Raw genomic sequence first — 12575 nt, 5'->3', positions numbered from 1 at the left:
GAAGTCCTCGGCTGGAATGACTGAGCTGGCGGTATATTTCATTTAAATGTTGTGTTTACTCTTCAATGCTTTTATGTTAATCATGCATATGAAAGCTTTTCAAAAAATCAATTTGTTTTTTAATTTTACAAATGAAAAATAAGAGGAAATTTAAAAAGTACATTGTAAACTATATCCTGCAATATGAAAAGAAGCCAAGTTATACAAGTAATTAAACCAACTGGTTGTCAATAGAAAAAATTATGAGGGGTGTCGGTAATAATTAAAAACAAAAATGACTATATATGGAGTAGGCATGGTTCTGACAACTTACAACTTCTTGAGCCCAAAAGCAGCCTGACTCAGACTTGACAGCCCTGCCTCTAAACAGTCCTAACAAACTGAGCTACTTCAACTGACTATGTTTTATGCACATAACACATACAACAAAAAAAAAAAAAATAATAATTTGAATTTCAACCTCTTGAATTCAAATTATGTTTTTCGCAATCAACAGTGTGTGTGTGTGTGCAGGCGTGTGTGTTTAGGTGTGTGTGTGTGGGGGGGGGGTATGTGTGTTTGTGTGTAGGAATATGTGTATGTGTGTGTAGTAGGGTGCGTCTTATAATGCACATTTTAAAAATTTTTTTAATTTCTTAAGGGGCACCCTTTTAATTGCTTCCTTTTGATGAAAAAACAAACATATAAATTTTTTTTGGAATTTGAATAAAATTTAAATGGTGCTACCAGTGATTAAACTTACGTTTATTGGGAAAAATTGTGTAAAAATTAATTACTTTTTATTGACTGGCATATCTTAAATTAATATGAAATTGGGTTGCTTAGTAAAGAAACAAGGCATAAATATGTACTTCTTTTACACATAATAAGATTACAAGCATTATTTCCGGGTGTGCATGTAATCTTGAAATGTCAAATGAAAAAAAAAAAAGACGAAGCTTCGGTTATCAGTCCTATCATTGGTTTCCGCTTTCACTCTTTTGCATTCACCAATGTTGCCTTTTTTCTCCCCGTGTATTTCTGTCTATATTGCTGAACTATGAGCAGTAAAAATTGTTTCTCCTCTTCGTTATTTGTATTTAGCTTGTTGTATTCTTCAATTAAAGCTACACCACGCTCTGCAAGATCATTGGTTACTTGTATGTGAGCTACATAAGCTTTTGCAGAATGGTAATTATCATCTGAAGGCCATTCCATAACATCCCTTCCAAGAAAGCTTGTAGAAAGGCCACTTATCGAGAAAAATCTTAATGTATTTTCAGAAACAAAATCCTCTAAATTTTTCTCTTGGAATTCAACTATTTCAGCAACATTCATTGAATATCGTTTCATTAAAATATTTGTTCCTTTTGGTTTCTTTAAAGCAGAGACCATTTTGGACTTGGTCTCTTCAGAAACATAGGCATTAAAGAAAGCAAGAGCAACATTCTCTTCTGACAAGTACCAAAGATGTCGAGTAAGCTTACTTAAAGCAGCAGTTGAAATGGTTGCATTTTTCTTCTTATAAGTTAAAATGTCTTTCACCAGCTCAAGATCAAGTCTGGGTGCAAATGGAGCATGGGCAGCTCTATACCAAGCTTTTATATATATATACGAATAATAAACAAACAAACATCTAATATCGAGCATTCCTCCTTTTTTGTTAATTTAAATTGCTTTTTAGACATCCATATTTTTAAAGCATAAATTGCTTTAGCCATCCATCTTGCTCTATGCAGTGCTCCAGGTGCTTTAAAAGATTTTTGCGAATCAACATCTCCACCTAAAAATATAATGCAAAGTTCTAACAGTTCACGGTAATCATCACGAGGTTGAAATTCCTTCAACTGAAGTTTAGCAAATTCTAAGATGTCTCCTGATATATCGGCTACTTCAAATTTAAGAACATCATCAGTCAGAACTGTGTCATGTTCTGTTTTGTCCATACAAAGCCACTTGTTTTGGAAACGTTTGAACAAAGAAATTTCAGGACTACTTGATACACCTGTAGCCAACTTTATTACAGCTTCTAATAATAGTTCTAAAATGTGGTGACGGCACGCAAACCACAATAAATCTTTTGCCATCATATTCTGAAAAAGAATACAAGCACCATTTTTCATCCCTGTATTAACTGATGTTGTATCAAACACCATGAATTTTATGCGATCACAGATATCCCATGATTTAGCAGCTTCATACACCTTTTCAGAAATAACTTTACCTTTTCCTGAAGATAACTTCAGAACACCAAGGAGCTGTTGAACTTCCTCTCCTGATACTAAAATTAGGCAGCCTGTCAACCTTTTCGTGTCCCGTGATATCTTCCAATAATTTTCCATCCCAATGAAATACACAGTGGAACTTGCGGATTGAATTCTCTTTTTAAACTGATAGCAATCTTTTTTCTGTGTTTGATTCGCTGTCGCCCGATAGAGGAAGGATTAACATTGTAATCAAATGGGTTTAAACCCAAAACTTGTATTGCAGGTGTTAAAATTAGTGCTGCATTTCGGTCACTAACTTTCGCTAAATCCAGACTTGCAGCCAACTTGCTATTCAATACCGTTTTTCTGCCTCGTTTAACGTTTAGTTTTTCTATCGTGAATTCTTGTTCTTCAGAATCAGTCGAAACATTTTCACTTTCAGAAGAGGCTAAAACAGCTACACTTTCATGAGCTTCTTTTGCGGATTCTTCTCGAGAAATCTTTTTTCTCAAAATTTCTTCTTTTCTCTCAAGTTCTTTCTCTTTTTTACTTAAAAATCTATCAATGTTAACCATTTTTTCTTGGCGTCCTGGTTTACGTTGAGATAAAAGAAATTTTTTATCTTCTGCAATACTAATCATGCTTAAAGCATTGGCATGAGCAATGTCAAACAAATCATCTAATGAAAATTTCCATCTATTTTCTCTTTCAATTGTTGAAATAGAACGCTTTTTCTTATTTTCTTTATTTTTTTTAAGATTTGCCCATTCTCGGAAGAGTTTTTCTATTTTGTTAACCGCATGTTTTTTTAATATTGTTGGTTTGCGAGCTTTAGCCCATACTTTCATGACATTTAAAGTTGCTGAATGGCAAGCAATTCTAATTTTTTGTTTCATAATTTGTTTGTAACGGAAAAACAAATTCATAGTTTCCCTTTTTGAGGGAAGTTTTACATGGCTTAATGAGGCAGACATTTGGCCTATTAGCCATACAGATGTTTGTTTCCTTGTGTTGATACTTGATGCTGTCGCCAAGATGAATTTAAAAACTTGTAGCTCCAAACCCAGAATTAAATAAAGTTAAAATTTTAAATATTAAACTGCAAATAACATTTCACATTGTAAGCAACTAAACAGAACATGAATTTACGAATTTACACGGGAAAAAAAATACTGATAAGTATTCACGTGTCAAGAAAGAAAACATTGACGTATGAGCTAACTTGTGGATAAGAAGTAGAGAGTTGATTGCAGTTACAGTTAAATAGCATGATTTAATAAAATGTAAAATAAACTTGATGTCAATATTTAGATCAATTATCATTGATTAAAGTTTATGATTAAGAAATCATACATAATAAATATTGAAATATACAATGCAGGAAAAAAAAGCAAAAAAAGTTTGATTTGACTTATTTTGTAACGGTGGTAGCAACCTCTAAATATTGTCCAAATTTAATTTCTGAGGTATCAAAAAATTTTTTCCATCAAAAGGAACAAAATGAGAGGGTGCCCCGTTAGAAAATCATACCTTTAAAAATAAGGTGCACCCTAGTGTGTAGGCATGTGTGTTTGTGTCTGGGTGCAGGTATGATGAGCGTATGGGTAGTTGTGTGTATGAGTGCTTGTGTGTGGTGGGGAATGTGTATATGTGTGTGTAGGCATATGTGTTTGTGTCTGTGTGCAGTCATGAGTGAGACGAGTGTGTGTGTAGCTGTGTGTAGGCATGAGGGCATGGGTAGTTGTGTGTAGGTGTCTGTCTGTTTGTGTGTATGTATGTGTTTGTGTATGTGGGTGTATGTATTTGTGTGTGCGCATGTGTGTGTGTAGTTGTGTATGTATGCGCATGTGTGTAGCATATGGATGCAACCTGGAGACGGTTTTCGCTAGAGGAGCAGCATCGTGAGGAACCGGTTGACGGTGATGCTGCAGAGGGTGCTGGCGGGAAAATAAAATGACAGCACATCAAAACAGTCCAGTGAGAACAATAAGCAATTGTGATTGCTCAAAAACAGACACAAAGAAATTTTTTTATATAGTTGAAATTAACACCTGTGGTTAAATTAGAGTTGCTTGCTGCACTAACTTCATCAATATTTTCAACTACTGCCTCCATTTGGTTATCTGGGTCTCCAATTGAGAATTCATCAAGTAAAATATCATCATTTTGTTTATCTGTACCAGACAGCTGTCCATCTGATGGAGTTAGGTCATAATTGCTTATCACATTATGTTTTTTTCTCAGCCAACTTTCACATACTTGCCATGTAGAACTTATATTTTGCAAAGGTGAAACAGACTCGCTGAAAAATATTAAAAATGAATTTGAAACATAATAAACCAAAAAGTTGTACACGCTAATAAATAAAATACAGATTAAATGAAATGGCATGGACAGTATATCAATAAGTATACAACGATTTTCAGAAGTTTAGAACTAAATAAACAAAAGTGAAAAGAGGAAAGAATGGTGAGGAAAATCGCTCATTACTATTGTTCTGGTTTTGAAAGGATAAGACGCAGAGCAAAGAATTTGTGATTGAAACTTTTAATTCATAAAAATATACAAAAAGTACTCTATGAGGTTAAATCTCCATAAAACGAAATTACATGATAAAATTAAAAAAAAAAAAAGTTAATGCACAATACTTAAGTTAATTACTGCTGTAGTTAGTAAGTAAGGAGACTCAATTCCTTGCAAAATTTAGGTTTTCATTGCAAATGTAAGGCAAAGTTTAGGTTTTTAATGCAAATGTATAGTAAGTCGGATTGAAACCATTATTTCTTTTAGTGAGACACCCCCAAACTCCAAAGTGAGTTCCCCAGAGCCCAAACATTTTTTTCCAACTAAACACTGGTCAGAAATAGAAATAAATGAAAGTGCTAATTAATTACTAAAATTTGTTTGAAAAAAAGCATACTTTTTTTGGTCAGTTTCCTCATTTTTTGAGTACATTTTTAATGAATAAATAATCTGATATTATTTGCAGTATGTATTATCAACTTTATTAGGTTTTAACAGGGTTCGAAAATATCCGATATTTTGATATATATCCAATATTTTCAGGCCGAGGACTGCTGATGACCTTTGAAAAAAGTGAGAAAGGTGACAAATTTGAAAACAAAGGTGACAAAAAAAGTAACTAAAAGGTGACCAAAAGCAATTTGTTAAGAACTCAAAAAACAGAAAAGGATTATCTCTTTTTACTGACTTTTATCGAAACAGCCTATATGCTTTTTGTAAAGATTTCTACAGTTTCACTTTGAATAGATGTTTTAATTTTTTTCCATTTTTTTAGTTTCTTCTTTACAATCCTTTCTTTTTTGCTCTTCTTTTTGCTTCTGTTTCAATTCCAAATCCTTTTTCCTTTTACATTCCTCCATGTATGTTGTGTAATTTCCGTGTGCTTGTTGTGCACATTTAATCATTTCTGGACCAATTGGTAAAGAAAGCAAATGAGGATATTCTTTTACAGCGTCTTTAACTATAAGTATGCTGTTTGAAAATCTTTCAGTCCTTGCTGTCTTATTTTCACCAAAAAGATGCTTTGAAATGAAAAATAGTCTTTCAATGTCAGCATTACCATGTGATAATGCAAGTGAAGCTTTTATCACCTTAAAAACATTGGGAAACTTTAGAACATTGGAAGTTGAGTCCTTTTTTAAAATATGCTGCTGCCAGTAGATATCAATGGTTTTGTTTTCGGATGCTTCATCATCTTTTTCCAGCTGCAAAAGTTTCCATTCATCTTGCAACCTATCGAGTGGAACATTAAAAGGCATGATTTTGGTAATCTTTATCAAATCCTTACAACTACTAGATTTACTTCTCTCTTTTGGATCCAAAAATTTGAAACTTTTCAGTAACCCGTTTGATATGCAACTTTTTTCTATTACATACTTGCATGCAGTCACACAATACTTTTTAACACCTCTTAAAAACATAACCTTTTCATTTTCTTTCAGTTCTGACAGTTCATCTGTCACCTATCCACTAACAACGAGATCTTCAAGAGGTAGTCTGTTACTAACTGCAAACAGTTTATCCGTGTCTACGTTTGAAAAATCAACTTTCTTTATGACAGAGGCTTTTATAACTCGAGCCATAAAAGTTTGAACAATGGTCTCTATTTCTTGGTACAATTTGTGTATCATAGGCGCTTGGCATTGAAAGCGTTTCGTGAACTGCATAAACAAATCAGCAGATGAAAAGATAAAATGCAGCTCAGTTTTTATAGAAGGTCTTTTTAAAACATTTGCAACAGCTTTATATGACCTGCATTGCATAGCTGAATTCTTTTTCAAAGGCACATGTTTAAAAAAATAATACTGAAGAGCATCCCACTGTTCCAGTAGTCTGTTTGCTGCAGGTCCAAGAGTAAGCCAATGGGTAGTTGTGTGTTTCAGGAACTTGTGATGAGGTGTATTTAGTTGAGCTTGCACTTCTTCGAAGTCCTCCTAACGGGAAGGCCAACCATCAAAATAGCTATAAGTACTAAGAAGAAGTTCAGATGCTTCTTCACCTAAATACTGCAATGCTTTGACATACGCATCATGCATTGTATGAATACTGCAAGTACCAATATTTATTAGGCTTTTTTCTCGTGTCTCAAGGATAATAGGGTCAAACAACCTAAAAACCTTTTTATTAACATAAGGACCATCCAAAGGAAAGCATGAGACATTTATTCATGGATAATTACTCTCGGTAAGTGCTTCACATAGCTTCTCAATCGAAATTTCACCAACTGCCTTGCCCAAGAAGAAAGTTTTGAGATGCCTTGTTGTGATGCAACATTGGCTTTCAGACCAATATTTTATTGTTCGTTGCAGTTCTTTTTTGTCTTTGACATTGGTAATTTCATCAAAGTTCAAAGTATAATAGGATAAACATGCTTCTTTTAACGTACATTCCCGAAAATAAGGAACAAGTCGATCTGTAGAAGGGATAGAAAGACTGGTTCTGCTCATAGGGTGCAATTGCAAGCGATAAAAAAATTCCCCAATTTCCCGATAGCATAGCTATTTTTCTTAAACAACAACAAGGTAGGGGGCGGGGGGGACATATTTAAGATATTTTAAAAATTAAGTTCACTGTTAAAGCTACCATTCAGATACTTTTCAAAGATTTAATTATTCTAAAAAAAAATTCCTAAAATGCATTTCAAAAAAGGTGAGAAAGGTGACAAAAGTTGCAAAAGGTGACTAAAAGTAACCAAATTTTCAAAAGGTGACTAAAGGTGAGAAAGGTGACTGACTCCTCGGCCTGTATTTTCAACTAGCACGAACTACAGCCTTCAAAATAATAAATGCATCCTCAAATTACTCTTTATTTTCAAACATTATAACTACATCATGTAGACTATTAATTATGGTTTCTTTCATTAATTATATCTAATATTTCATTCTAGATTTCTATCAATTTCAATGGAGTTAATTTAGCATTAGCTGTTTTACTCATTTTTCTTCTGTTAGATACTTTTACAGTTAAATGACTCAGAAATAAAAAATATACATTAGTCCTTACAGTCATAAGATATTTTCTTCTTTCTGAGCTATGTTTAATATTTGATTAGGCACTTTTATTATGATTTAAATTTGTTGCATTACTAATAATTTTAGAAAGATAAACTACAAGTAAAAAAGAAATATTATATTACATTTTTATATGAAAGATGTATTAATACATCATAAAAAAAATAATGCATAACTTTTTGGTTATTTTTAATAATAAATGAACAATATTACCATGATATCCCGCATTGTACGGCATGCCGCAAAATTTGGGGTCACCAGATTTTCAATAACACTTGTCTGGTCCTTTCCAGCATGCCGGAAAAATCGAGGTTAGGAAAAAAAAATACTATAAAAATTAAATCCCCATTGGTTAGAGGAAAGGGGAAAAGTAGAACTTTCTGAAATCATATATTAAGAAGATATTCGATCCTTTCTTCACAAAAGAAAAAAAAAATCATACTACGCAAGTGAAATATTCAATATAACTCAGTCCAAGTCTTGCTCATTCCATTTCTGACATTTGACATTTTTTCGCAGATATTTGCACTTTATTCCAGGAATTGGGCATTTTTGTACATGTTGTGGATATGATTTAATTTTTTCTAAGCACAATTTTTTCCTAGAAAGTTGATACTTCATTAAAAGATATCTAATAATTCCTTACATTAAAATATATACAGATAAAATAGCATTTTATCAAATCAAGTTACCTGACATCCGAGAAAGCAACAGAAAATTCCAATGCATCTTTCTCAATTGAAGAGAAACTTTCGTCTAAAACATCAGGTACAGACAAACTGCTACTACGCTCTGAGCTATATAAACTGTTTGAGTCCTCCATTGATGACCTATCAGTAGTGGAACTTGAGTTGGACAATTTATTCTTCAGCCAGCAGTTGAAACTATCCAATGACAAAGAGTGAAATATGTTGCTAAATTCTGGATCTAAAGTCACTGGTGGTGGCATGGAAAATCGAAACAGGGTAGTGTAAATCAGTTGTGGCACAGCAGCAGCGGCCGATACATAAAAACAAAGTATAAGAGTTTCCCAGGTCATGTGTAAAATGTCATATTTGTCAAGCTGAAAATAAATATTAAGAGAAGTAATAAAAACCCCTAAAAAATTTCTTTGACTTTAAGATCCAGCAACTATTAAAACACAGTACAAAGGTATCCTAATATCTATTTTCTTGAAGGAAAGGAGAGAAGTAAATCAATACAGTCTCAAAACTGTAAAACATAAGTGTTTGGTAATACTATATAAAAATTATAATAATCAAATATTTTTTTCAATTTTCAGGAAAAACATTACTGTTGCTATTATTTATTTATTTATTTATCTTTTGCAGTTTTGAGACTCGGGTGCCATTTTACCTGAGTTCTCTTAATGATATTTACTTCTCTCCTTTCCTACGTTATAGAATTGTTGAAAAAAAGGGGAGAAAAGGGGGGGGGGGTATCTGCCAAAATGGTTGATCATAAGCAATAATTGTTTTTGTTTCTAAAAACTTTTTGATCTGCTGCAGCTCAAATTCTTCTCAACTTCTCCCATTCATGATGCAACCACAAAACAAAATGATACAAAAAATAAGACCAACACAGATCAATAGATTGAACTGCAAATGAGTAGAAGGAAAACTGTTTGCTGCAGAGAATATTGGCAGAATTAACATTATCATCATTTGCAAATGGAATTTTACTTAACAGAAAATTCATTGGAAAATATTGTATGTTTAAGATGCATTGCCTCCTTTTCCACTGTTTTAATTTTTATGCTCATAAGTAGTTGAAACATTATTTTCCACAAGCACTAATATTAGAGCAGATTAAAGCTCTAGACATGCTTTCATTGAAAGAATCAGATAACAAACTTCAATTTAGTAAAACCGTTACTGATTTGTTTGCTTCAAAAAAAAAAAAAAAAATAATAATTTGTAAATGATATTGCATCTTCATATTTAATTTTCCAAATTTGTTTTGTAACTCTCAATCAATAGTGCAGTCCTAGAAAAAAAGGGTGGAGGTACTTTTACAGATAGGAGCATAAGATTATAAAATGTAGGGGGGGGGGGGGTATTATCTTAAATTAGAAAAAAGTGGTGAGATGTCAATGTAAAATCAAAAAGTAGGGCAATCCAATCCCTCTACATTCCTCTCAACTACACCCCTAATCTCTATTAAAATGACTCATGAACCACCACTGGATGTACTATAAAGTGTATTTGGCGATTAACAATCGCCAAAGGGCGACCATTTCGTTGAAAATGGCTACCAAGAAATCAAGTCTTAGTGGGCAAAAGTGGAAACGATGTGTTTCTTTATTTGTAAAAAATCATACTGTATATTGTGTTATGACAGCATGCTTCCAATCATGAGACGTTCAACCTAACAGTCGACGCCACTTTGGCAAAGTAATTCAGAGTAAAATCCCTTAAGGTAATTTATTTTTTGCGCCGAATATGTTTAAAAAAAAAAGGTTACAAAAAGTCAAAAGTGACTACCATTTTTTTGTGACTCTGGTAGCCAGTGGCTAACCTTCAGAATTCCTAGTCTAGAGCTTTAATATACTACTTAGAAGGAGTACCAAAGGAAGAAAGAACTTAGAACGAGTATATCACAAAAGACTCCGATAAATAAACACATCTAATTACACAATATTATTTTGAAAAGCTAGAAACATTAACCATCAAGGCCTCAAAGTTGGAATAATAGCAGTCCCATCACTTAGGGGGGTCAGGGGGAAGCAATTAGCTTTGCAAATTCAATGTACTTGGGCACGGCTTTTGTTGTTTTTGATATTAAATGCATTGAGTATATCTCCTCTACAGCCTACACTACACCCACCAGAAAATAATTCAAATAATATATGGTTATAACTAACAAAAAAAGTAAATATTCAATGTAATACCTCTGTAAGTATGTCTCTTTGAAAAATGCACAATAAAAGAGCTATGTTTACACAGGAACACAAACAGCAAGTAAGCCTCTGGCAAGAAGTGAAATAAGATGTTGGAGATTCAAAATACAAAACATTCCACATATTGAAGTCATAAATAAAGGTAACAATATTTCTGTACAAAATCTGTAGTAAAAGAAAACAAGTATGATTAAAACATTAATTTAGCAATATGTTTACAGAAAGGAAAATATGTAGAACGATTGAAGCAATTGATTAATAACATAGAAAAAAACTAATAGTGCACCTTCAAATATTAAAAAAATGAAATATTTCCCAAAGAGAACATAAATACATAGATTATACACATAGTTAAAGGAAAACAAAAATGTTAAAACATTAATTTATTCTGAATATATTTCAAAATTTGTGGCCATTGTCCAAACATGCCTTCTTGAAAGTGCCCAGATATTCAGCAAGGTGCTTTGATTGATGCTGCTGAAATCGAGTATATACTCAGCAAAGGAAAGAAAGTGTATTGCATGAAAAGCAAATTTGAGTCACATTTCCAGCTCTTAGTAAGTGGACAATTCAAAGCACAATGACCCCTTTTATTGGTTAGAGCCAGAAGATACTGTTTCTCCCTGCCTCTGAGAGGAAGGGTAAAGTGAGTTTTATCCACTACTTAAGACTAGTTCAGTAACGTTTCAGATCTTAATTTCAACCAAAAATTACACAAAAACAAGGTTTGGATTTCAATTCCCAGATGATTGCACTATGCTATCAATAAAAGAACAATTTTTTTTTTTCAGATTTGAAGCTACATCAACAATTAATTTGGGTAAAGTCAACACACCTTTAAAAAAATCTATATATTTTTTAAATCTTCACCAATATGTATTTCAGCGACTATATCACCGATTTTAAAGAGTAGTGCTTGTGCTTGATAAACTTGTTTCATCTACTGGAACTAAAAGGTGAGTCAAAATCACACTTATAGGACTGTTACGAGCTAAGGCGTTTATCCTGTCAGTGTCCTTGCTGTGCCCCCTTCTGCCCTTCCTACAACCTTACCTTCTACAGTCTAAACCATTCCAATTTGACAAAATGCACCATGCCCCTAGTTTAAGAATTCTCTGACGCATCTTTTTGCTGGCTCAGCACACTCAGTTAACATGTGTTGTAAGATGAGAAAAAAACATCGTAAAAGAGAAAAGATTGGTTGATAAAAACTAGCACGTTAATCTACAGCAGTGTAAAATGTAATTACGTGCAGTTGTGAGCGGTTGATAAAAACTGTAGCAAGTTAATCTACAGCAGCAGGGGGCACATATGGGGGAGGGGGGGCAAGAGAGGGCTCAAGCCCCCCCCCTTTGTAATTAGAACTTCCTTGGTTTTAATACTTTTTTCTTTGCAGAAATGTAAAAACATTTCTTTTCCAGCAATTAATTAATAAGTTATTAAAAATGTCAAATTTTAATAACTGTAATCTGTACTGAAATCGGTTTCTATGGGGAAAATATCCTGCTAAACCATGGAGAAAATATCTGAGCCCCCCCCCCCCTAAAATATTGCATATGGGCGCCCTTGTACAGCAGTGCAAAAAGTGATTGCTTACAGCTGTGAGAAACCCATTTGTGTCGAGTGAAAATATACTTCTCCTAGGTCTGAAACCCTAGGGAAAGCAGGTGTTAAGGATAAAATTCTCCAGGGTTTATCCAGTTTGTACTCAATTTCAGAAATAAAATGAAGGAGATTTGGAGGAGTTTTTAAGGAGTATTAATGGAGTGTCATTAAGTGACATCACACTTTTTTTTTCAATATATTTACCCTCTGCCCCCTTTATCACAAAGTGTCACACTTCACTAACTCCTCCCCCTGTCACATGTCATATTGATTACAAACATATTGTTGCAAGAACTAAGTGATGTCACTTTTTGTCATCCTCTCTCTTCCCCTTGTCACAATTTCATGAGC

At 33.3% G+C, this 12575-nt stretch overlaps 1 protein-coding gene across 1 annotated transcript in view; it reads right to left on the bottom strand.

Annotated features, from left to right (window-relative positions):
* LOC129226909 (uncharacterized) overlaps window positions 1-12575 on the bottom strand; it is a 111982-nt gene that overhangs the window by 12499 nt on the left and 86908 nt on the right. Inside the window, 3 exon segments of the mRNA XM_054861538.1 lie at window positions 4238-4488; window positions 8413-8783; window positions 10611-10784. Of these exon segments, the coding sequence (XP_054717513.1) occupies window positions 4238-4488; window positions 8413-8783; window positions 10611-10784 (796 nt within the window).

Source organism: Uloborus diversus, chromosome 7 (genome assembly GCF_026930045.1).
Source record: "Uloborus diversus isolate 005 chromosome 7, Udiv.v.3.1, whole genome shotgun sequence".
Taxonomy (NCBI): Eukaryota; Metazoa; Arthropoda; class Arachnida; order Araneae; family Uloboridae; genus Uloborus; species Uloborus diversus.
Note: the sequence above shows the minus strand (reverse complement) of the source record. Positions and strands in the feature narration are given on the sequence as shown.